The sequence below is a fragment of the Oncorhynchus masou genome, chromosome 21, assembly GCF_036934945.1.
Source record: "Oncorhynchus masou masou isolate Uvic2021 chromosome 21, UVic_Omas_1.1, whole genome shotgun sequence".
NCBI classification, from domain to species: Eukaryota; Metazoa; Chordata; class Actinopteri; order Salmoniformes; family Salmonidae; genus Oncorhynchus; species Oncorhynchus masou.
Window position 1 is genome coordinate 13,076,873 of NC_088232.1, and position 25,544 is coordinate 13,102,416.

General features: G+C 42.9%; 1 protein-coding gene across 3 annotated transcripts in view; it reads right to left on the minus strand.

Annotated features, from left to right (window-relative positions):
• The window catches only part of LOC135507825 (long-chain-fatty-acid--CoA ligase 1-like), a 50,607-nt gene that overhangs the window by 21,147 nt on the left and 3,916 nt on the right, over nucleotides 1-25,544 (minus strand). For 2 of the 3 annotated variants that reach the window (XM_064927505.1, XM_064927504.1), the window contains exons 2-3: nucleotides 8,523-8,735; nucleotides 778-892 (exon numbers count right to left, since the gene is read on the minus strand). In XM_064927505.1, coding sequence (XP_064783577.1) covers nucleotides 778-892; nucleotides 8,523-8,723 — 316 coding nt within the window. In that variant the 5' untranslated portion in view covers nucleotides 8,724-8,735. Of the gene's footprint in view, nucleotides 1-777; nucleotides 893-8,522; nucleotides 8,736-11,376; nucleotides 11,450-25,544 lie in introns of those variants that run through there. The other variant, XM_064927506.1, reaches the window with a different exon arrangement.

Genomic DNA, 25,544 nt, shown 5'->3' on the forward strand with positions numbered 1-25,544 from the left:
TGGCATCATGAGGACGGAAAATTGTGGATATATTTGAAGCAACATCTCAAGACAAGTTAAAGCTTGGTCGCAAATGGGTCTTCCAAATGGACAATGACCCCAAGCATACTTCCAAAGTTGTGGCAAAATGGCTTAAGGACAACAAAGTCAAGATATTGGAGTGGCCCTCACAAAGCCCTGACCTCAATCCTATTGAAAATTTGGTCGGAACTGAAAAAGCATGTGCGAGCTTGGAGGCCACAAACCTGACTCAGTTACACCAGCACTGTCAGGAGGAATGGGCCAAAATTCACCCAAATTATTGTAGGAAGCTTGCGGAATACTACCTGAAACATTAAAGTTTAAATTGTTTAAGGCAATGCTACCAAATACTAATTGAGTGCATGTAAACTTCTGACCCACTGGGAATGTGATGAAATAACATTGAAATCTATAATTCTATTATTCTGACATTTCTCATTCTTAAAATAACGTGGTGATCCTAACTGACCTAAGACGGAATTTTTACTAGGATTAAAATGTCAGGAATTGTGAAAAAAGTTTAAATGTATTTGACTAAGGTGTATGTAAACTTCCGACTTCAACTGTATATCTCCCCCTCAACTGCATATTATTCAAATGAACTATCAAAATATTGATTTACTAATACAGTTGCTTATTTGTAAGAGTATTTGTCCATTTCTGCATGCCTGTTGTCATTTGTGTCTATAACTCAACTAAATAAAAATGTTTAAAAAAAAATATATACCCCCAAAAATATTGTGGTTGAGTACTCACTGGACACCCGCATGCCTCGGAGGAATACCTCGTACATGGTCCGTGCGTCACTGTAGTAGTGAGTCATGTGCTCGTCGTTGTTATTTAGAATGGACCGCCTGACGTAACCGTCACCCTGTGAGGAGAGCGAGGCATCGTTAAGAAGTTAGGTTTGAAGAATGTTTTGAAATGAAAACTTGCGCCCCCCCCACTGAAATAACTGATCCACTTAGAACTGGGGTGGACAGGACAGTCTTACCCTGTAAGGGCTGGTGTGTGTGCAGACTTCTGTTCTAGCCAAGCAGCAAAGCACCTAATTCAAATAATCTTCAATCAAGAATTTGGTTGTGATTAGTAGAATAGTAACTGCTTGGCTGGAACAAAGGCATGCATCTACACCGGTCCTTGCAGGGGGAGATTTATTGCCCATCACTCAGAGCAGTTTTAATCAATCTTGGTCTTGGGGCCCACAGGGTGTGCCAGATTTTGTTCCAACACAGTATGAACACACCTGAATCAATTAATCAAGGCCTCGATCCATTGAAATTAAAGTGTTACTGCTGGGCAGGAATAAAATGCTTGCTCGCTGTGTATCCCAAGGACCATGGTAAAAAAAACTGAAAGAATCAGTTAGTCTGAACAAAGGCAATAACTGTTTTTACCACACTTAACTTCCTGCACTCAAACCAACCATTAACATGTCACAAGTCTTAGCTAAAATAGAGTGTAACTATGTTTGTCATGCTCTCTATGTAACCCTTGTGTTAAAATATTGCAAGTGGCATAGCAGCTACACTCAGGAATCACTTTTAGGTAGCTTGCTGAAATGCCAAACATCCAAAAGGCACTCCCCAGATCCTATTTTGGCCACAATGAGACAGACACACACCTCTAAACTGGATCGTCACAGCTAGCTAGCTGCTATCCGAGTGGCTACTCCTGGCTAACGTCTGTCCCGAAGCAAGTACCAGTTAGCCACGAGCTAGGCCCATCTCTCGGCTAGCCAAAGAGGTCCACCAGCCAATTCTTGGGCTACAATACCTCTTTGCCAACTGGCTTGGACCCTTTTACTGACGACACGGAGCCCCGCCGATCCACCACGACTGGTCTGCTTGACGTAACCATCAGAGGTGGTTTCAACAGGCTGTTCCATTACAACGTCGCCGGATGCCCATCTGCTTTCCCCGGCCTCCACCAAGAATCGCTGTGTCTCCAGTTAGCTACGGAATAGCTTTAGCACACCTCCGCCAACCCTCCTGGCCGTGTCTGAATCATGGCTTAGAAAGGCCACAAAAATCCTGAACTGTAACATCTTCCGACAAGATAACTGCCAAAGGGGGCAGAGTTGCAATCTACTGCAGAGATAGCCTGCAGAGTTCTGTCATACTATCCAGGGCTGTGCCCAAACAATTTGAGCTTCTACTTTTAAAATTCCACCTTTCTAGAAACATGTCTCCCACCATTGCCGCTTGTTATAGACCCCCTTCAGCCCCCAGTTGTGTCCTGGACACCATATGTGAATTGATTGCCCCCCCATCTATCTTCAGAGTTCATAATGTTGGTCACCTAAACTGGAATATGCTTAACACCCGGGTCATCCTACAATCTAAGCTAGATTCCCTCAATCTCACAAATTATTAAGGAACCTACCAGGTACAACCCTAAATCCGTAACCATGGGCATCATCCTGACCAACTTTCCATCTAAATACACCTTTGCTGTCTTCAACCAAGATCTCAGCTTTCGCAGCTTTTGCCTGCGTAATGGGGCCGCAGTCAAACGACCACCCCTCACTTTAAAACAGTTCAGTGAGTAGACCTTTCTAATCAACCTGGCCCGGGTATCCTGGAAGGATATTGACCTCATCCCGTCAGTAGTGGATGCCTGATTACTCTTTTGCAATCGTAAATACGCATGCCCCATTCAAAATAATAATGTAGAACTAAGAGATATAGCCCTTGGTTGATTCCTGACTTGACAAGCACAAAAACATCCTGTGGCGTTATGCATTAGCATGGCTCTAGCCCCCACGATATGCAACTTTTCAGGGAAGTCAGGAACCGATATACTCAGTCAGGAAAGCTAAGGCTAGCTTTTTCAAACAAATTTTCATCCTGTAGCACTAATTCAAAAAAGTTTTGGGACACTAAAGTCCATGGAGGATAAGAGCATCTCCTCCCGAACAGCCCACAGTAGTGAGGCTAGTAAACACTCACCACTGATAAGTCTACGATAATTTCATGAAATTTATTTTGGAATGACAACACCAGCTTTCCCCTTCGGGCCGGTCATGCCAAATAATGTCCCCTGGCCAAATGTCACAATGGGATTCGATGAGTTCAAATCTGTTCCAAGAAATTGCAGCATTCTGACTGGATTACATAATGAACCAAAGCGTCCGTTGCTATGCTGGTTGCTTGGTTACCTCATAGCGGTCGCGAAGGAAGGAGGTTCTACTTCACCTCAGAAGCCCTCGATCAGTCCGCACAAAATTACAAGCGGTTTTTAAATAGACTATATTGACATTGCTAGTTACTTATTTACCTCAGCTAAATAACTAAACATCTGTCTGGCTATGTTGGCTTGCTAGCCACTTTCTGTTCGTATTATAGTAGCTTGCACTTTAAATGGCATCCCTCGTGGAGATTCATCTTTCCAACTGGGTGAAGTCACGTAAACTCACTTTTGTACATTGCCTTGGTCCGTACAATGAACCTTATTTTATTGCCCCAAAAGCGTAATACTTCCAGATCAACTGTAATGTCAATAGCATTGTAAAGCACAATTTCTCCCCTTTCCAACAGAATCAATTACATGGCCCCCACACTGCCTGTTTCTGCAGGACTCAAGGCAATGAGCCCCGTCGGGTCTTTATAAAATTGCCGGGTGGGGAAGAGAAACTAATGCGTGATAGTGAGAAGGAGAGAAATTGCTTTTTTCCCCCCACTCGATCTGTCCAACTTATCACCTTATCGCCTCTAAAATGTAAAGACTTTATATAATGTCATTACATACCTATTTGAAAGTTTGTCGAATTTGAGTCGGGTTTAGGGTGGTGCTAAAGTGATCTTAGAAGTAAACCGCAGCTTTGAGAATAAACATCGCATGCTATGACGCAAAAAATGACCATCCCCCTTACCCCAGTCACTGTCCATTTCTTGTTTTTAAAGGATGAGAGAAGTGCTACACCTGGTGGAGAGATTGTAAGAGAAATATTTGCTTGATGTGTGCTGTATGTTACGGCATGACACGTCACAATGTAATGGAGGGTCAGTTCTCAACTTTTCTCCAATACTATAGAGCCATTACCATGTCAATCAACACTTGAATATAGAAACCTAGTTCACATCCCCCAATTTTGAAGTCAACACAGTCCCATTAGTTTCCTTTGTAGCCTCGTTTGAATGTTGCGGTTTCGCACATTTGTACTCAACTTTACTTAGAAATTAGTATTTCAACAACTCGTCTTCAAACTTGTTAGGCAATCACATGTACCTATGGGGGAAGGAATGGCCAGCCACACAGGAGGGTGATTTTCACTAAGGAGAAGGAGGCTGTGTTGACAGATGCATGCTGGACATTTAATATGAAATATATTTGTTATCAATCAAGATGAGACTGAACATCAAGAAGGCACAGGATAAGCAGAGCGAAAGACTTGGTTTGGAAGAAGGACGGACGAAAGGAAGGCAAGACCTGGGAAACCTCACTGCTCCTTAGCTCCAAGCTGGGGTCGTCATTCATTAAAGTAAATATTTACAATTTTCAGATAATAACTATTTGAATTTGCACACAAAATAACCTGAAGCTAGTTTTGGTTTTCCTAACACTGACATTTCTCTTCATAACGGTTACCTCTGTGGAAGCCAAAAACCTCCAGTTGGGCGGTCGACCACAAAGCCCTGACGCCCTACATGTCGGTGAAGCCCATGAGACAAAGTATGTTAAGCTTTGGTTGACATTTGAGAAAGCAAGAAATGGTAGTTATGCTGAGCTCATAAAAATGTACCTTTTAAATCTCTCCAAATGACTTTAGGACAGTCAACTGTCCGAGCCATCCAGGAGGTGTCCCATCCACCAGAGCCTGTGAGTTCGGATCAGTCTGATTCTCTGTGCTCTAAGTCAGAAGGGGACCAGCTTGAGGTAGGCTATACTTTTCAAAATCTGTTGAAAAGTACATCTCCCCTTCATAACACTGCACTAATCCGTCAAATGGTCTTCCAGGTGGCTTGCATCAGACTGGAGGAACAGGGGCGGTTAAGTCCAGACTAGAAGACACTAGTGAGGTTCGCATCACTAGTGTCCAACAGGGACAGGTAAGGCCAGCTGCTCTCTGTGTGTGTGTGTCATTCTTCCATCACGCTCCTGGTTAGACAATTTTACAATTGATAATGCTCAAGCTCTTTTGTAGGTGCAGCATCCAGAATTAGGAGGCCTCCTCACAGTGAGCGGCATCACCATGCTGTCAGCAGTACCAACACTGGCTCAGGGGTTTGTCCAGATAGTCGATCAAGGTTAACCACTGGGTCACAGTAAGTAACCGTCGCTGCCAGGTAGGTATGTGGTGGTGTATGACTCCAGTGGTTACACCACCCCAGAGTTTCTTACAACTCACCTCTCCCTCATCTTTTCCAGGGACCTCTGACTGTAGAGTGGCTGACAGTCCAGTAGAAGGGGGCACATAGTGGGCTGTTTGCTATTGCAAACACTTACTCTCTGCAGAGATGAGGAACGTTCCATGGCACGATACCATCAGAACTGGTTTTCAGGCTGGGCACATGGCACCATTTCCCAGTCCCAATTCCATTCCCCGTCCAGGAGATGCAGTAAGTATTTTCATGCGTGTTGTCACATCTTGTCAATGTGAGTGAATTTGTCTGTTCATCGTCCATCGGTTTTGTCTGACATTTCCCCCACACTTGTTTTCACTGCTTGGCCAGCTCTCCACCTCAAGACAGTAGGTATTTTACTACATTGCATCTTGTATGTTATTGTAAATAACCTGTTGTATTGTATAAAGATGTGTTTTATTGCAGACATTGGCTGCGAAGTTGGTAAGTATATAGCATATGTATTTGTCTTATATTCTAAGTAACATTTACAAGCATGTAAATATTTGTATATTATTCCATTTGTTTGCTGATAACATATTTTAAACTTGCTCAAATTGGCTGTAAATGCATACATTTGCATATTAAGATGTATTCATTGCAAGTAAAATTCTCAATTGACAGTTAAATTGCCCACTTGCTTACTGGTCCTTAACGCCTTCTCCCTAACCATTCATCTTTTGTGTCCAATTCCAAATTAACATTAGGCTAGGGTTGGTATGGAATTGGACATTGGTTTCTAGTTAGTGTTTGCATATCTGGAGGTTCTAGATTTGTGGATATATTATGGCATAAGTCTCCCGGGAGTCCATTACACAGCAGGGTTGAGTCATCACCATATTGCTACACCTATCCAAGCCCCATCAGGTCAATCACTACAAAGAGTAGGGGGTTAAAGGCCTCAATTATAAACAATCATTCTCTCAGCCTGTACCTTGACGTGGTGAGAGGACTTCCAACTAAACCAGGCCCATGTTATTGAACCCATGACTGAGATTGCAGCACCTGATCAAGCAGCTAGTTCTTCCCTCGACAGGCAGCCAATCTCGATTCTGCCCCTTTCCTCATCCTTTAACTCTCCTCTCCCTACAGATGAAATTCTACATTTGGTGACTTCTGATTGCCCAACAATCTTCCCATCATCTAAAGCTACTGTTAATGTCATGTTATCTGCTAATGAAGTTTGATAGCCATATTATACAGGGCACATAATGTGAAATACACTGATGAACTAAAAACCACTAGCACTGCAAACACTCAGAACAAAGAAAGCAGGAGTGCTCCCTTCCAAGACTGCATGCTGAAAACAAGTGACAGGCAGAACCTCCCAACCACACAGCACCCACCCCTTTATTCCACACATCAGAATGAAGTATTTCAGTCTGATTGCCATGTGTGTACAAAAAAAAAAAAACTTAAACTAAAAATAAGACAACTGTACAAAAAAAAAAGGATCAAAGTTTGTATTAAAATCAGGTTGCCAGGTTGGTTTTCAAAGCTGTTCATTATTGTAAGATATCATTTGATGGTATTTATTTGTTCCACATTATTCCATCCTAGTACACATACATAACATTCAACAAGGGTGTGTGTACCAATGAGCTATGAGAGAGAAAAAAAAAATCTAGACTACTGAAATGATATTATTTCAGTGTAAACAAGGGAAGGGCATGTTAAAATAAAATAATGACAGCCAGAGTATGAATCAAACAGATTTGAATATGAATGGAGTGGAAATTAGCTGACTTTGATCTGTAAGGTAAGTAAACTAACGTGTCAAGCAGATTACACGTTTTGCCATTTCTGAAATGTGGCAACTTTTAAGACATGGATTTCATGTAGTAATGTTAAGGTACCAAAAAGTAGTTAAAAAGATATTTTTTGGTTTAAACTGCAGAATTGTGGAAATCAGCCTTGTTTGCATAGCGATGATGAAAAGAATGTCATTTAGGCTTTAATGAGATCCAAAATCATTAGGTCGTCACACCGTTGATACAGCAACGGACGCTACTAGTTTGTTGAATCCCATTGTGACAGAGGCGGACACCATTTGGCATGACAGACCCCTACTATTCACCAAACTGGGATCATTATGCAAAAATATAGTTACACATATCCACGGGCTTAAGATGGACAAGTCCAAAAAACAGGCCATTTCAAAACTTCACTTAGAAACAGGCAGCAGTTGCTAGAAGAGAAGACTGTGTCCACCCCTGTATTTTCCATAAGTCGTGAATCATGATGAGTATCTGTCTGCATAATGACTTTGTACTGTACGTCGAATAGAGGACTGGCTGAAAGGACAAAGACACTAGTTACACCGCGCACACACACAACGCAGTTCTATTACACATTTTCATTGTCTTGAGCTCACAAAGAAAAATAAGAGATGACTGGAGGAATGCAGTGCTGGCACAGCGAAGAACTTCGTTTTTACGTAGGCCGGAACAGCTTTCTCAAGTCCTCCCACTGCCAGCACCGGGGTGTGTGCACTCACACACTAATCTCACTTTTAAACAAGATAAATACAGGGACTTAGTTGGTATCCAATCAAATCAGGGGAGTCCATTAAAATGCTTCAATTTGTACTGGAGCTCATGCAGACATTCAGTGACTCACTCAAAAATGTAAATAGTCAAACTACATGCTCAGACAAGCACAATTGTTGTCTGGCCTCCTACTCCGTTACTGAGATGGAATATTTTGAAAGTTGAAATGGAAAAATCTGGTCCTACGCTTCAAAGTGTTGTTAACAAATTAACCTGTATATTAACCTGTGCAGACAAACAGGACTGAAAACACATGGGATACATTGTCCAAAGTACCCATGTTAACTGGCAACTGTTGAACTTCCTTAAACCAAGTTAACATTAGAACACTTCAGAAAAGCACACAAGAATAACTTACTGTGGACAAGTACAATGCCATACAGTAATGAAGACTGATGCATCTATAGACAGCTCTCTTGTAACATGTAGCCTTTTTTGTTGACAAATCCATAGCTGTTATTTCCTCATCACTTCCTCCTATGCAGTTACACAAGTTGTCTTAGAAACTAAGGAAACCTATGCTCTTTGGACTTGTGCAGGAACATTAAAATGTACAAGCTGCGATTTGAACATAAATAAAACTAAAGTAACGAAAGCATTCCCTTACCGTCATGGCCACTGACTGCATGTTGAGGTCGCAGGGCGGCTTGAGGGCCTTGGGCCGCGTGGCGTACCAGTAGGTGGTGAGGGCGGCAAGGGCGCCCACACCCATCAGGATGTTGGCGGGCAGGCTGTGCATGTACTGGCACACATCCTCCAGCTCTGGGATCTGCAGCTGTCGCAGGAGCTCCTGGGCTTGCATCTGCATCACGTCTGTTGTCTAGAGAGAATTTTTTTTTAAATGACAGTGTAACACTTACATCTGTAGTCTTTGGGCATGAGGGAGAAAGAAAAAAAAGTTACATTTCCATACCAGACACCACCCATCTCAACCTAGCTACCCCGTCAATATATAAAAGAGATGAAACTGCATAGGGGGAAAGCAATAGTCGCCACAGGATGACTAGTGCCCAGTTCCTTTCTCCCACCCTGCACACTGAGGACATTTTGGGTGACATGTTTGACTGCAAGGAGCTTTGGTTGAGGGTAGAGCTACACTATTATTGCACCATCTTAACCCCTTGGTTCTGCAAACATTAAAGTAGCAGGTACTAGTGAAAGTGGTTGGTCCTATTATTCTCAAATAGCTTCCTTTTTTTGTCCACTCACCTACAATAACTAGACGTCTGAAAGCGACAGTAATAGTAGGCTTCCTTCATCTCATGCAATCTTAGACCAGTGCAGCTGACAGAAATAACACTAGAGGAAACCACTTCAGAACATTGAGACAAAGCCACACATTTCATGTGAAATGTAAACAAGATGTGAGAGAAAGGGTTTAGTGCAACACCTCAAACCAAGGGAGAAAAATATAGCTCCTCATTATATTCTATTATTTTCCCATTGCCATACACTTGACTTGCAAACATAACGAATGTCTTAAGGGAGGCAATCTGACACTCAAAACAATCCTGAACACAGGTTTCCATGACAATATCACCACACCAACACATGCCACATCTCATTTTAGTGGGGAAGTAAGACATGGTGACATTTCCTGTTTGAGGTGTTTTGATAGTGAGCCCACTGGAATCCCCTCTTCCCTGCACACAAGGCCAGGGCCCTGTATAAACACTTCCTTGAAGTCAGCATTGTTCTCATAATACAGCACGGTTTAATTGATCCAAGCAAAGAGGGTGGGATTGATAGTCCAGGGCGTGATGCAAAAACTGTAAGGTGGTGTGGATACTTTCTACAGCATGGATCACCAACAAGAACCAGCCGCGGGTCGATTGAGCGACTCGCCGGGGACTGGAGCATAACAAATATTTTGTCAATTGCAAATTGACCACGAAGCCCAAAAAGTTATTTTACTAAAGCTTTTCAAACCTTGCTTACATTTGTATGCAATTTTGCTATTGAAGGTGGGAATACTTGGGAGCAGATTACAGAATTAAAATAGATTCTGGTTTTGTTAAGTCTGAGCAAAAAATGAAATTGCTAAAAAAATATTTTATAACAGTATTACCTTCAGGAAGTATTTTATAGTACAAGGTTCTGAGTCTAGTCACTCAGTCGCCACATGGAGACCAGTGTGACCGTCACAGGTCACCTCAACATGTTCTCTCAATGTCAACATCTCTTCTGTCAATACAATAGTCAGCCAAACTGAATGTTGCATTACTTGTTTATATATCACCTTTTAGCATTAAAACCGTCAAGGGTCTTTAAAACTAAAGACTACAATTCTCTCATTTTAGTTCAATAGTGACAATATTTTTTGACGAGCCTGTTGCTCTTAAAAAGCACTTTATAGGACAGAGGTGAGTTACCATTGGTAACTGCACTACAGTCTCAGTCTTAATCCTGTCCTCCCATAGCCTCCATAACAAATGGCACAATTACAGAAATCAGAGAGCGATAGAGAAACAGGAAAGAGTGAATAGGTCGCCCTATGCTCTTTGTCCCCAGACTGCCTGCCACTATTGACGACTGAAAAGGGTTATTTCAACAGGGAGATGGAAGTCAAAATTGAGCCAACAGTGGCAGTCACATTTAGCCTAAGAAATTTTTCTAAATATAAAAGATTTGCTTCGTTCACATTTGAGTCAAAATTAGTGGGAGGAATCATTTCTAATCAAACTTTCATCTAATACTTCACCTGGTTATGAATCATGAGTCAAAAAGCAATTCATCATTTGAAATGCAAATAATCACTTGAAATAGACCTTAATCTTTATTTCAAGTCAATTTAAGTCAAATGACAAAGATGCTGTCCTGAGGTTAAGCAGAGGGCTCAAATTATTAAAGACACTTCAGTACATAAATTTCCAACCTTGGTACAAAAACCTGTTCAGCCTCTTGGCCCTTAGGCTGCTGTCCATAGGCCTTACATTTGACTTCACTTTTTTTTTTATTATCCCTCAAGCAATATGTCCCAAGAGGCTTTGTTCTAACTTGATCCCTGCTGTCGATATCAGACCAGTAAAACGTCACACTTGGAAGATAAGCTATTTGCTGATCGTAAAGTCACAATTAATAACCAAATGTGTGATGATGTATAAGGTTTAACAGATAATTTGATAATGATAAAGGATGAAAGTGTGGCCCACATAGAAAATACCAAAATCAGTGTGTGTAAAGCATGTGGCTTAAACACAAATTATGTTCCAACTAATCATTTTACGTTAGGTTTGTCGCATCACATGACTTCAACTTCCCAAATGCGATGACTACACTTCAATTCCAAGCATGAATACAATTACCAAAACTCCAGTTCTTTGAAGCTGTAATACTAGGAACTTGGTGGCTAATGCAGGTGACAAAAACCGAGATTCACCGAGAATCATTGAAAAATAGCCACAAAAAAGACATAAGTAACTGCTTTCAATCAGTATAGCATACAGTAGAGGTACCTTTACCTTGTGTCCCTGAAGTAGTAGCAGTTGCTCCCAGAGGGGACTGAGCTACAGTAGACCTCTTCGTTCTCACAACTATGAATAGTAGGGTGACGCCCCCTTTCAAACAGGAGGGGGGGGGGTTGCCTAAGCAACCAAAGTCTCAAATCAGAGACTGTTTACTTATAGCTAAACTGACAGCTTGGGGTTAGCTAGCCTAACTTGCTGATATATCTGTCAAGTGACAGTGTGGCCCATTTGTGGTAAGCCATTGGGTGCATGTATTTGCTGATTTTTGCTACAACACCGAGCTAAAACAAGGAGCAGCAACGTTTCATCACGTTGTAAAGAGTCCATGTTACCGTGGAAATGGACTCAACCACACGTCTTGTGGTTAATGCCTGGCCATCTTCAGTCAGTCACTAATTTGTAAGTCGCTCTGGATAAGAGCGTCTGCTAAATGACTTAAATGTAATGTAAATGTAGTAATGTCTACAGACATCACTACAGACCTTGGTTTGTTCCCAGGCTGTCTCACAACTGGCCCTGATCGGGAGTCCCATAGGGCACTGCACAATTGGCCCAGCATCATCCGGGTTAGGGGAGGGGGAGAAAAAATAGAAAATGGCCATGTGTAAATAAGAATTTGTTTTTAACTGGACTTGCCAAGTTAAAAAATATTAAATATTTCTTTATGTATTAAACCGCGTATTATTTTTATTTTCATGATGTCTTCATCCATTATCGTCGGTTACACGATTACAGAATTACTGTGGCAGCCCTAACCATGAAAGCCCCATCATAGTGATTTGAGGATTTAGTCCAGGATGTTAATGGCAGATCCATCACATCTGAAACATGTTAATTACGAAGAATCTAATCTCACGTAAACTGGCTCTGAGGTAGACCATTCCCGCACTGGTAGCTTGGCACACACACTGCCAGTGACAGGGAAATGAGAGATTGTAACAAGAGGTAAATGTTGCTGTATTTACAGAACAACCTTCAGATATGGAACACCTTTTAGGTCAAACAAAATGGTGGAATTCTTAAGACTAGGGCAAACAAGGAACAGTTTGTAACTAACCACAGCCGAATGCTCGATATACTTAAAACCATTGACATCTCCCTCTCAGCCCCCCTCTGTTATCATTGTTTCCATACCAACCTGCCCACACTCCGAAGTGTGTGGTATGTGCATACAAGCGTCTATATGCATGTATATACCCCACACACACACGGTGCATGTGTGCGCTCGTCTCATTCAGCTGGCTGGGGAGAGCAGGGAAAAGGGACACGGCACAGGCGTCACATGGCTTGGCTGGGACTCGTTTCCAGGCTAAAGGTAACCCTCCACTGCTGCTCCCCCTCCAGCCAGCCCCTCCATAATAGGCCTGGGAAGATGACAGGCCAATGGCAGCGCTCGGCCACCAGTCACCCCACTCAGCAAGAAAACGGAAGTGTGTGGGGGCCACAAGCCAGCTGGATTTTGGCCCCCCAGGCCCAGCTAAAGAGTGTTTCAGTCATTTCAGGGCAAGTCAAGTGCATGAGTCAGACTAGCCAATTAACAAAACATCTAAAATAATCACAAAAATACACAACGCCACGGTAGACAGATTTCACAAATCAGAAACACACATCTAAAATTCATAATTGAGATGAAAATAACATTAAATATATTGGAATATCAAAATACTATTTGGGTATACAAATGTTGAAAATGTTTTTTTTAAAAGTGGCCTTGCTAAATGTAGCATCAACTTTCAGAAACATTCTTGGAGATCCCTGGATATGTGATGTTAAAAGATGGAGTATAACTTATCTACTTTTACTTGCTTAAAAAGAAGAGCGGTTAACCTGAGCCATGTTCAAAATATAATATAGTAAAAAAAAGCGCCTGGAATTCAGGTTGTTAAACAGTAGGCTACTTTGAAAATGTGCAGGGCACAAACAAGTACTACAGTTTTGAATACGCTGCCGCAAACAAAGTATGCACATACAGGACAACTGTAGGGGATAAAACAGACAGTTTCCAAGAGAAGGGAACTGAACAATATTTTAAGAGGAAAGTGTTAGTCCCATATTTCATGAGCTGAAATAAAATGTTCCATGCACAAGAAAAGCTTTTATTTCTCTCAAAAAATGTGCACAAATTTGTTTACATCCCTGTTAGTGAGCATCCTTTGCCAAGATAATTCATCCACCTGACAGGTGTGGCATATCAAGATGCTGATGAAACAGCATGATCATTACACAGCACCTAGTGCTGGGGACAATAAATGACCACTCTAAAATATGCCGTTTTGTCACAATGCCACAGATCTAATTTTGAGGGAGTGTGCAATTGGCATGCTGACTGCAGGAATGGCCACCAGAGTTGTATCTTATGGTTTCTCTACCATAAGCCGCTGCCATAATTTTACCCCCTTTTCAATCATATTGGTAGTTAGTCTGGTCCTTTCACTGCAACTCCCGTACAAACTCGGGAGAGGCGAAGGTCGAGAGCCATGGGTCCTCTGACACAACCCGCACACTGCTCCTTGACAATGCACGCTTAACCCGGGAAGCCAGCCGCACCAATGTGACGGAGAAAACGGTACACCTGGCGACAATGTCAGCATGCATGTGCCCGTTACAGGAGACGCTAGAGCGCGATGGGACAATGACATGCCGGCCGGCGAAACCCTCCCGAACCCAGACGACGCTGGGCCAAATGGTCCTCCTTGTCGCGGCCGGCTGCAACACAGCCTGGTATCGAACCAGGATATGTAGCCGATGTCATTTTAGAGAATTTGGCAGTAAATCCAACCGGCCTCAAAACGCAAGCCACGTGTAAGCAGGCAAGCCCAGGACCTCCACATCCGGCTTCACCAGTGAGATCTGAGACCAGTCACTCGGACAGTTGACGAAATTGTGGGTTCTCACAACCGAAGAATTTCTGCACAAACCATCATGGAAGCTCATGTGCGTGCTCGCCGTCCTCACCAGGGTCTGACCTGACTGTTCTTCGGTGTCATACCAGACTTCAGTGGGCAAATTCTCACCAGCACGCTGGAGAAGTCACATCACGGATGACTCCCAGTTTCAACTGTACCACCATACAGCGTGCATGGCGTCATGTGGTCAAGCAGTTTTCTGATGTCAAAGTTGTGAACAGAGTGCCCCATAGTGGGGGTGGGGTTGATATGGGCAGGCATAAGCTATGGAAAATACCATGACGAAATCCTGAGGCCGATTGTCGTGCCATTCATCTGCCACAGTCACCTCATGTATCAACATAATGCATGGCCCCATGTCGCAAGGATCTGTACACCATTCCAGGAAACTGAAAATGTCCCAGTTCTTCCATACAGATGTCACCCATTGCTTACGGCAGTGTTCCAATTTCTACCCATTTTTCTCCCCAATTTCTTGATAGTTACAGTCTTGTCCCGTCGCTGAAACACCCCTACAGACTCAGGAGAGGCGAAGGTTGAGAGCCACGTGTCCTGCGAAACAACCCTGCTAAGCCACACTGCTTGCTTAACCTGGAAGCCAGCTGCACCAATGTGACGGAGGAAACACCGCACAGCCGGCGACCAAGGTCAGCTTGCAGGCGCCCGACCTGCCACAAGGAGTCGCTAGAGCACGATGGTACAAAGAAATTCCAGCCCACCAAACCCTCCCCTAACGACGCTGGGCCAAATTGTGCGCCGCCTCATGGGTCTTCTGGTCACGACCAGCTGTGCCCCAGCCTGGGATCAAACCCAGGTCTGTAGTGAAGCCTTAGACCGCTGCACCACTCTAGAGGCCCCAATATCCAGCAACTTCGCACAGCCATTGAAGGAGTGGGACAACATTCCACAGTCCAAACAGCCTGATCAACTATGCGAAGGAGGTGTGGTCACACCAGATACTGACTGGTTTTCTGATCAACTTTATTTTTAAAAAGGTATGTGACCAGATGCAGATCTGCATTCACAGTGATGTGAAATACATAAATTAGGCCCTGATCTATTTCAAATGACTGATTTCCTTATAAACTTTTAACTCTAAAATCTTTGCAATTGTTGCATTTATATTTTTGTTCAGATCAGTATACCTTTTCATAACTTTTAGTAGTTTGCTATGATGTATACAATTTCAGAGAAAGCGCTTTCGAGAAACTCTAGAAAGCACATTATCACAAGGCAAGAATACCAGATCACATCACCAATGAGATCAGGACTAAAAGAGATGATCGAGCGATGTAAATATGCCATGCATACATTTTTTTTTTAACTGCGAAAACGCAGTGTGACATCCCATATCTGAAAAAGAGATTAGACTTGAAAACAGTAACACTTCCTACGAAGCTACTATAAGTGCATACATACACATTATATATATATATATATATATAATGCATTGTGGTGCATTATGCAGTATCAGACAAATGCATTATAAACATGGGAAAGTAGTGTCTTACTAAAAAAAAAGGAATGATAAAATATTGAACATAACCACAGTTTACACCTCGTGTTTCCATCTCACACAGTCAAACTCAGAACTAAAGACACACAACACATTGAATGGAAAGTCTCCATTTAGTATGCTTATGTTCAGGAATGAGCATATTCTGAACTAAGTCAACTCCCCTACCCCTGAGACAGACCAACAGGTAATCTGACAGGAGCCACACCTGGGTTCAAATATATTAACATTTGAGAATTTGATTGAGTCTGCCTGGAGTGCCAGATGGGCAGGATTTGCAGTTTTGAGGCTTTTCTATTAGGTTAATCAAGCCAAGCAGGCTCAAACAGGTACAGATGTCAATTATTTTTCAAGTACTTGAAACCCAGGCCTAAAAAGGCACGCATACACACCAACACACCTCTCCAGTCTAGGCTTGCTTCAGATACAATGCCTAGCCCATTCCCACTGCTAGGCCTAGTCCAGAAACACTAAATCCCTAGTCTACTAAAGAATTCTGTTAACTTTAAGCTGCTAAAGATGTTCGAAAGCAGCGTTCTAGCCCAGTTTGTGTACGCACTCTAGGCATTTCTGTCACAAAACCAGCTAATCCACTTCTAGATAGTGTATTCAGTGAAGTGGGACATTCTGAACTTTGCAATTGCAGATCTAAAATCTTATTCAAAGAGATTTCACTTTAGTGAGAGCGATGCAATTCTGTAACATTGCACCCTCCTAAATTCACCTTGAATTCTCAGGACCAAAGCCACCAGGCTTCCAGTCTCAGTGATGTGAAAAAGGCAATCAATTGGAGGAAAACATCAGCACCATCCCTGTAGCATATCGATTCACTCCTGAATTAGCACAGTATGGATACCCTAGCCAGCGCAACAACCTTTGGCATAAAGAAATACCCCTCAAAACTCACTATTGTTATTTTACTGTTGGTTAAGGTCTCATAAGTGAGCATTTTACTGTAAGGTCTACCAACACCTGTTTGTATTAGGCGCATGTGACTAATAACATTTTGTTTGAAACTGCCATGCACTATTCAGTTATTGAATAGGCTGTGTTCACGCGAGTGTTATGATTTGTTAAGCATAGATGCCTCACTGATAATTCAACATTAGCTACAAATAGCCCTGGAAGATGTTGTAGTAAAGGGGCAGGAGGGGGGGGGGGGGGAAATGTAATTCTATTCATAAAGTTGTTAACATATGACACACGTTGGGGAAGCCTAACAGAATAACCTCCCTTCTCCCTTGCAGTGAAATAAATCTAGACTAGCGTGACTGAGGTGGCTAGCTGTGGACTGAGTGTAGGGTGCGGGGGAGGTGGAAGTCACTGCCAAAAGGATCAATCTGCGATAATTAGCCCCACAGACGCAGTCTCACCGCTCACCCTCAATTCCCACTCCGCTTTGTACACAAAGGTGACCCCTGAGAGGAAATCAACCACGCTCAGAAACATGTCTTCACTGTACAGGGTCATATAGAGTTGGGACATTGGGGAGGGAGAGGGGTGAAGTGGAGCCAAGGTTGTCCACACTGCAGGTATAGCTTGGTGACTGCAGCCTCCCTCTCAGCCCTGTCAACAGGACCTAATGACAGTTAGTACCCTTAGCCCGGTCCCAGATCTGTTTGTGCCATCTTCCCAACTCTTATGTTCATGCATAAATGTAGCCATATAGCACAAAACATGGGAACAGGCTTTCCTAACCTACCCATACCGTGTCAAGATTCCATGAGGCTCGGACCATCATTCTGCACTGCAGAGTCAACCACTGTCAGCACATTTAGATTGCACCTAAGAATCTGAGTCTGGGCTATGAATCCTAAAAACATGGCAGAGAAATTTCAAAGTAACGTCAGACCCAATTTTCACCTAGTTTAATTTTAAACTGCATGTGCGTTTGTCAAAAAGCCATTTATAACCATGATCATTAAGAGAATACTAGCTCTCTACATCTAGCTTAATAAACAAAGCGTCAAACCTGCTGTCTTTTCATTCAAATAAAATGTAGGGTGCAAAGGTTTACTAAATCCATGTGTCAGTTCATTAATTGTTTGTCACGGTTCGGTTGATACCGCGGTTCAAAAATACATAGTGTTACAGGATACAATTTGGCATCCAGTGGTGAACCAAATATGTTATTTATAAACCCATTTTTTTACAGCAACGTTTCACAGCACTCTGGCTACGCATAACCGAAAATAACTTCTGGACATCAGAACAGCGATTGCTCACTTTGAACTGGAAGTGGCACTACAGAGGGTAGTGCGTATGGCCCAGTACATCACTGGGACCAAGCTTCCTGCCATCCAGGACATATATAATAGGCTTTGTCAAAGGAAAGCCCCCCCCAAAAAAAAAAGTGGTCAGAGACTCCAGTCACAGACTTTCTCTGCTACAGCACAGCAAGCGGTACAGGAGCCCCAAGTCTAGAACCAAAAGGCCCCTTAACAGCTTCTACCACTAATCCATAAGACTGCTGAACAAATAATAAAAATGGCCACCGGACTATTTACATTTGACCCCCCCCCCAATTTATTTTGCACGCTGTTTATCATCTATGCAATCACTTCACCCTTAACTACATGTACAAATTACCTCGACTAACCTCTACCCCCACACTGACTCGGTACTCCTTGTATATAGCCTCGTTATTGTTTCTCTATTTGGTAGATATTTTTTTTACTATTCTTGAACTGCACTGTTGGTTAAGGGCTTGTAAGTAATCAATTCACGTTAAGGTCTAAACCTTACCGTATACACTATTCGGCACGAGACAACTTACGGTTATTTGATGCCAATACATTGTAATTTAGAATTGTTTTTTCCCCGCAAACATTTTAAATCACCACGCCATTATACTGAAATGCTACAAACTCAAAACAATTTCACCATCGATGGAAAGTATTAAATACCCTTAATCTCATCAGCTTTAGCTCATTTAGCCGTTTAGAGAAAGTTTAGCACTAACTTCGCTCAACGGAGTAGGGCTCTCAGTAATAGTAACGCCTGGCAAAGACAAGCAGAGCAGGCGGGTCGCAGCGGTGAGGCAGTGCGCCCTTGGCCTGGTTCCACAGAGTGCGGTGAGAGCCCCGTAATCTGTAGTAGAAAATGCTAGATTCTCATGTGAGACTCTGAACATTTGAGACGACAGCGATAGAGGACCAAGAGTTTATCCCCACACCACAAGCCTCCATTTCCAGATTTCCTTGAATGGCTTGGTATGAATGCTGTCATTGTACTTCAAAGCTGACAGGACAAGAATCCTCCAATGCGCCACATGATAGTCACAAGTTTGTAGAGTGGAGAAATTGGTCTGTGTGAGTCGCAGAAACCCGTGTTATGGCATTGCGTTGTGACTTAAAACGTATGGCAAAAAAGTTAACGAACCATACGCACAAGGACTACTTAATTTAGACATTTTTACAAAAATACATTTACTGGAAGAACTGTGCCGATGCAGTTTGGTCAAATGTTTTCCATAAACTCTTAAATATCTGCTCCAAATTAATTAAACAAATGTCTGCAGAAAGAATGATGTGTCAGCTATTACAGAGTTTAAAAAAATATTTAAATACAAATAAAATGACTTGTTAATTGAACCACAGTAAGTGAAGTGGGACCCTGATCTATACTACACAGAATGTCATTATGATGGCTATGAATGCCATTCTCTTCATTTCACCTTTATTTAACCAGGTAGGCTAGTTGAGAATAAGTTCTCATTTTCAACTGCGACCTGGCCAAGATAAAGCATAGCCGTGTGAACAGACAGCAACAGAGTTAGACATGGAACAATAAACAAGTCAATAACAGTAGAAAAAAAAGAGTATATACACACGTGTGCAAAGGGCATGAGGTAGGCAAATAATTACAATTTAGCAGATTAACACTGGAGTGATAAATGATCAGATGGTCATGTGCAGGTAGATATACTGGTGTGCAAAAGAGCAGAGAAGTAAATAAAACAGTATGGGGATGAGGTAGGTAAATTGGGTCAGTTTTACGGCATGAGTGAAGAAAGCTTTGTTGCGAAATAGGAAGCAGATTCTAGATTTGATTTTGGATTGGAGATGTTTGATATGAGTCTGGAAGGAGAGTGTACAGTCTAACCAGACACCTAGGTACTTACAGATGTCCACATATTCTAGGTCGGAACCATCCAGGGTGGTGATGCTAGTCGGGCGTGCGGGTGCAGGCAGCGAACGGTTGAAAAGCATGCATTTGGTTTTACTAGCATTTAAGAGCAGTTCGAGGCCACGGAAGGAGTGTTGTATGGCAAGTGAAGCTAGGTTTGGAGGTTAGATAGCACAGTGTCCAAGGAAGGGCCAGAAGTATACACAATGGTGTCTGCGTAGAGGTGGATGAGGGGATCGCCCACAGCAACATTGATATATACAGAGAAAAGAGTCTGCCCAAGAATTGGCACCCCCATAGAGACAGCCAGAGGACCGTACAACATGCCCTCCGATTTGACACACTGAACTCTGTCTGCAAAGTAGTTGGTGAACCAGGCAAGGCAGTCATTAGAAAAACCGAGGCTACTGAGTCTGCCGATAAGAATACGGTGATTGACAGAGTCGAAAGCCTTGGCCAGGTCGATGAAGATGGCTGCACAGTACTGTCTTTTATCGATGGCGGTTATGATATCGTTTAGTACCTTGAGTGTGGCTGAGGTGCACCCATGACCAGCTCGGAAACCAGATTGCACGGCGGAGAAGGTATGGTGGGATTCGAGATGGTCAGTGATCTGTTTGTTGACTTGGCTTTCGAAGACCTTAAACCTATATCCATCTTGCCCTAACAGTTTGGGTCCAGGGTGTCTCCCCCTTTGAAGAGGGGGATGACCGCGGCAACATTCCAGTCCTTGGGGATCTTAGACGATATGAAAAGAGGTCGAACAGGCTGGTAAAAGGGGTTGCGACAATGGCGGCGGATAGTTTCAGAAATAGAGGGTCCAGATTGTCAAGCCCAGCTGGCTTGTACGGGTCCAGGTTCTGCAGCTCTTTCAGAACATCTGCTCTCTGGATTTGGGTAAAGGAGAAGCTGGGAGGCTTGGGCGAGTAGTTGCGGGGGGGGGGGGGGGGGTAGCTGTTGGCCGAGGTTGGAGTAGCCAGGAGAAAGGCATGGCCAGCCGTTGAGAAATGCTTGTTGAAGTTTGATTATCACGGATTTATAGGTGGTGACCGTGTTACCTAGCATCAGTGCAGTGGGCAGCTGGGAGGTGCTCGTTCTCCATGGACTTTGGTGTCCTAGAACCTTTTGGAGTTAGGGCTACAGGATGCAAATTTCTGCTTGAAAAGGCTTGCCTTTGCTTTCCTGACTGCGTGTATTGGTTCCTGACCTCCCTGAACAGTTGCATATCGCAGGGACTATGCTATTGCAGTCCACCACAGAACGTTATTGTGCTGGTCGAGGGCAGTCAGTTCTGGAGTCAACCAGGGGCTATATGTTCTTAGTTCTGCATTTTTTTGAACGGAGCATGCTTATCTAAGATGGTCAGGAAGTTACTTTAAAGAATGACCAGGCATCCTCAACTGACGGGATGAGGTCAATATCCTTCCAGGATACCTGGGCCAGGTCAATTAGAAAGGCCTGCTCGCAGAAGTGTTTTAGGGAGCGTTTGACAGTGATTAGGGGTGGTCATTTGATTGCGGACCCGTAGCGGATACAGGCAATGAGGCAGTGATCGCTGAGATCCTGATTGAAGACAACAGAGGTGTATTTGGAGGGCCAGTTGGTCAGGATACCGTCTATGAGGGCGCCCTTATTTACAGATTTAGGGTTGTACCTGGTGGGTTCCTTGATGATTTGTGTGAGATTGAGGGCATCTAGCTTAGATTGTAGGACTGCCGGGGTGTTAAGCATATCCCAGTTTAGGTCACCTAACAGAACAAACTCTGGAGAGATTAATTTTTTTAATTAGAAGTACGAACTGTTTGGGTATGGACCTGGAAAGTATGACATTACTTTGCAGGCTAACTCCCCCTTTGGCAGTTCTATCTTGATGGAAAGTGTTATAGTTGGGTATGGAAATCTCAGAATTTTTGGTGGCATTCCTAAGCCAGGATTCAGACACAGCAAGGACATCAGGGTTGGCAGAGTGTGCTAAAGCAGTGAGTAAAACAAACTTAGGGAGGAGGCTTCTGATGTTGACATTCATGAAACCAAGGCATTTTCAGTCACAGAAGTCAATAAATGAGGGTGCCTGGGGACATGCATGGCCTGGGTTTACCTCCACATCAACCGCGGAAGAGGGGGAGTAGAATGAGGGTGCGGCTAAAGGCTATCAAAACTGGTCGCCTAGAGCGTTGGGGACAAAGGATAAAAGGAGCAGATTTCTGGGCGTGGTAGAATATATTCAGGGCATAATGCTCAGACAGGGGTATGGTGGGGTGCGGGTACAGCGGAGGTAAGCCCAGGCACTGGGTAATAAAGGTTGTATCTCTGGACATGCTGGTTGTAATGGGTGAGGTCGCCGCATGGGTGGGAGGTGGGACAAAGGAGGTATGAAGAGTGGAATTAGGGGGTCCATTGTAAACTAAAACGAGGCATATTGACATTTGAGACATACAGCGAGGCATAAAGTAATCACAGGTGGTGACTGGGAGAGCTAGCTAAAACACGTGAGACAACGCAACAGGTAAAATGGTGATGACGAGGCAGAGCGGGTCAGATTAACTACACACAGCCTGAGTTTGTGGCATTTGCCACTATATCCAATCAGTAGCAGCGGTGATCCGGTGCCAAGGTCCAGAGTTTACAGCAAGGATCCGGTGGAGTTTTGGGCTTGAGCCATGTATGAGTGGGGTTCGGGTGAACAGCTGAGTAGGCCGGGAAGGTGGGCCTCAGGGAATAGCGTCGGTACTGGTGTAAGCTAGCTGTGAAGATCAGAAGTAGTGGTCCAGGGATTACGGCAGGAATCCTGCGTTGTTGTGGAGAGAGTGATATCAGTAGACAAGCAATATTGGTAGACAGGTGAGTATTATCCAGGCTAAGAACAGGGCTGGTATCTGTGCAGAACGTAAAAGCCGCTAGCAGTGGCTAACAATGACTAAATAGCTTGTAGCTAATTAGCTTCTGGAGATTCTTGAATGTGTTCTAAAATTGAAAATAATATTGATTCCGTATCACATTGGGTGAGGCAAGTTACCGGAAGGTATAATCGAATAAAATCAAGAAGAGATTGAAAATAAATTGAAATACTGTATATAAATAAAATACTGAGATTCACACACATGCAATTAATGAAAGAAACAGGTCCTCCTACTGGCTTCATTTAGAGTTCTTTATGAAACTTCAGTTGTGATACAAATGTTAGGCTATACGTTTAGATTTTTTTTTATACTTAAAGCCTGCATGATGCGACTAATGATGATTTGTAGAAAGGCATGAGCTCTGCTTCTTGCGCAGGCTGCACACACACTTCAGTCTCATTCACAATTTAACAAGCACTTAGACTATTCTTAATTTAATATTGTCATTACATATAGCCTATGGATGGATTTTTAAAATGTATTTAGAATGGCCTAAAAAAAAACTAATGGAATCCATAGCCTATACTCAAATAACGAATGAGGTTACGTTTTTCATATGTAAGCATAGGCAGTGCATGCATAAGGCTAGAAGCTTTTCCTAAAGTAAATTGAACTTTAAAAAAGTGCCAAAATTACAGCCTAATCCAGTCTACACAGATGTAAATAAAGTATTCAAAATAGGCTACTAAAGCATGATTTGAAAAGTTATGGATTGCTTTAAAATCATATTGTACACAGGTCAGAAGGAAATGCAGCAGATGCAATCTGCCCAAATTGTTAAATTGGGGCAGGTCTAGGGTTTCTAGGATAATGGTGTTGATGTGAGTCAGGAACAGCCTTTCAAAGCACTTCACAGCTTCAGATGCGAGTGCTACGGGTCGGTAGTCATTTAGGCAGGGACTATGGTGGTCTGCTTGAAACATGTTGGTATTACAGACTTGGACGGGGAGTGGTTGAAAATGTCAGTGAAGACAAGCCAACGCATGCTCGGAGTACACGTCCTTGTAGTTCGTCTGGCCATGCGGCCTTGTGAATGTTGTTTAAAAGGTCTTGCTCACATGGCTACGGAGAACGGGATCACAATCTTCGGAACAGCTGATGCTCTCATGTCACTGGGCAGCTCTCGGCTATGCTTCCCTTTGTAGTCTAATAGTTTGAAAGCCATGCTCCTTGAAAGCAGCAGCTCTAGCCTTTAGTTCAGTGCGAATGTTGCCTGTAATCCATGACTTCTGGTTGGGGTATGTACAAGGTCACTGTGGGTACGACGTCGATGCACTTATTGATGAAGCCAATGACTGACGTGGTGTACTCAATGCCATCGGAAAAATCCAGGAACATAATCCAGTCTGTGCTAGCAAAACAGTCGTGTAGCTAAGCAGCGGCTTCATCTGACCACTTTCTTATTGACCGAGTCACTGGTGCTTCCTGCTCTAATATTCCACCTAGTTTCTCAGAAACTTGGTAATTAACTACAATAACCATAATCCATTGCTTCCGTTTCTGGCTGACGAAGATGGATCAGATCGGAAGAGGCGAAGAGAGAAACCGCTCTGCAAAATCTGTCCTAAATAAGCCCAATGTGCATCATTGGATGTAAGCTTGTTGCCTGTCTTCCCACCTTTGGGACCACGGCTCCCATTGTTATGTCGGCAACATGAGCATCTCGTCATTATATACAGATCTCTGGACCGACACAGACCGCATGAGAGTGTACACAACGAAAAAGGGACAATTTGAAAGTATGCCTTATGTACTTTGAAGAACTAGTCAAATGATTGTCAGATAGCTCTGAAGCATAGTCTACTTAGGCAGGCTAGCTAAATAGGATGCCTAAAGACAGTACCGTATGGGGAGTGAATAGATAAGGTCAGGTCTGACTGGCAGACTTAATCCCTTTGCAGAGATTAGATTTAATGTTTTAAATTATATCGAAACCGAACAGAGCTAAAAAAAAAAAAGCACTAAATCCCTCAACACTACTTTGTGATCCTCAAACAATGATATCCTCAGGACATTGGATTCTCATATATTATCAGTGCACAGAAGTCTTTCAAATGATGCCCAACGAAGAGAAGACTGTGTGCTTCTGTGTCCAGACCCTTCCAGAACATGACATTTCCATACAAAATAGATTGTGGTTAAAAAAAGACAACTTCTCCTTTAAGTTGTGTAAACAGTTCAAAGCTGAAGTGATCGCAAACCGTCTCAAGTGCAGTAAATCAAGTGTAGAGCTAGACTGTTAATAGAATTAACGGAGCAACTGGTCTTCACGGTAAATAAGCATTTGCAAAAGTTTAAAAGGGCAATCTATAGTTAAAAAAACAGTAAAGTCTTCACCCCGCCAGTGTTTTGAGTGTGAGAGATACAGTTGAAGTCGGAAGTTTACATACACCTTAGCCAAATACATTTAAACTCAGTTTCACAATTCCTGACATTTAATCATAGTAAAGAGTCCCTGTCTTAGGTCAGTTAGGATCACCACTTTATTTTAAGAATGTGAAATGTCAGAAGAGAGAATGATTTATTTCAGCTTTTATTTATTTCATCACATTCCCAGTGGGTCAGAAGTTTACACACTCAATTAGTATTTGGTAGCATTGCCTTTAAATTGTTTAACATTTCGGGATGGCCACAACTTTGGAAGTATGCTTGGGGTCATTGACCATTTGAAAGACCCATTTGCGACCAAGCTTTAAACTTCCTGACTGAGAT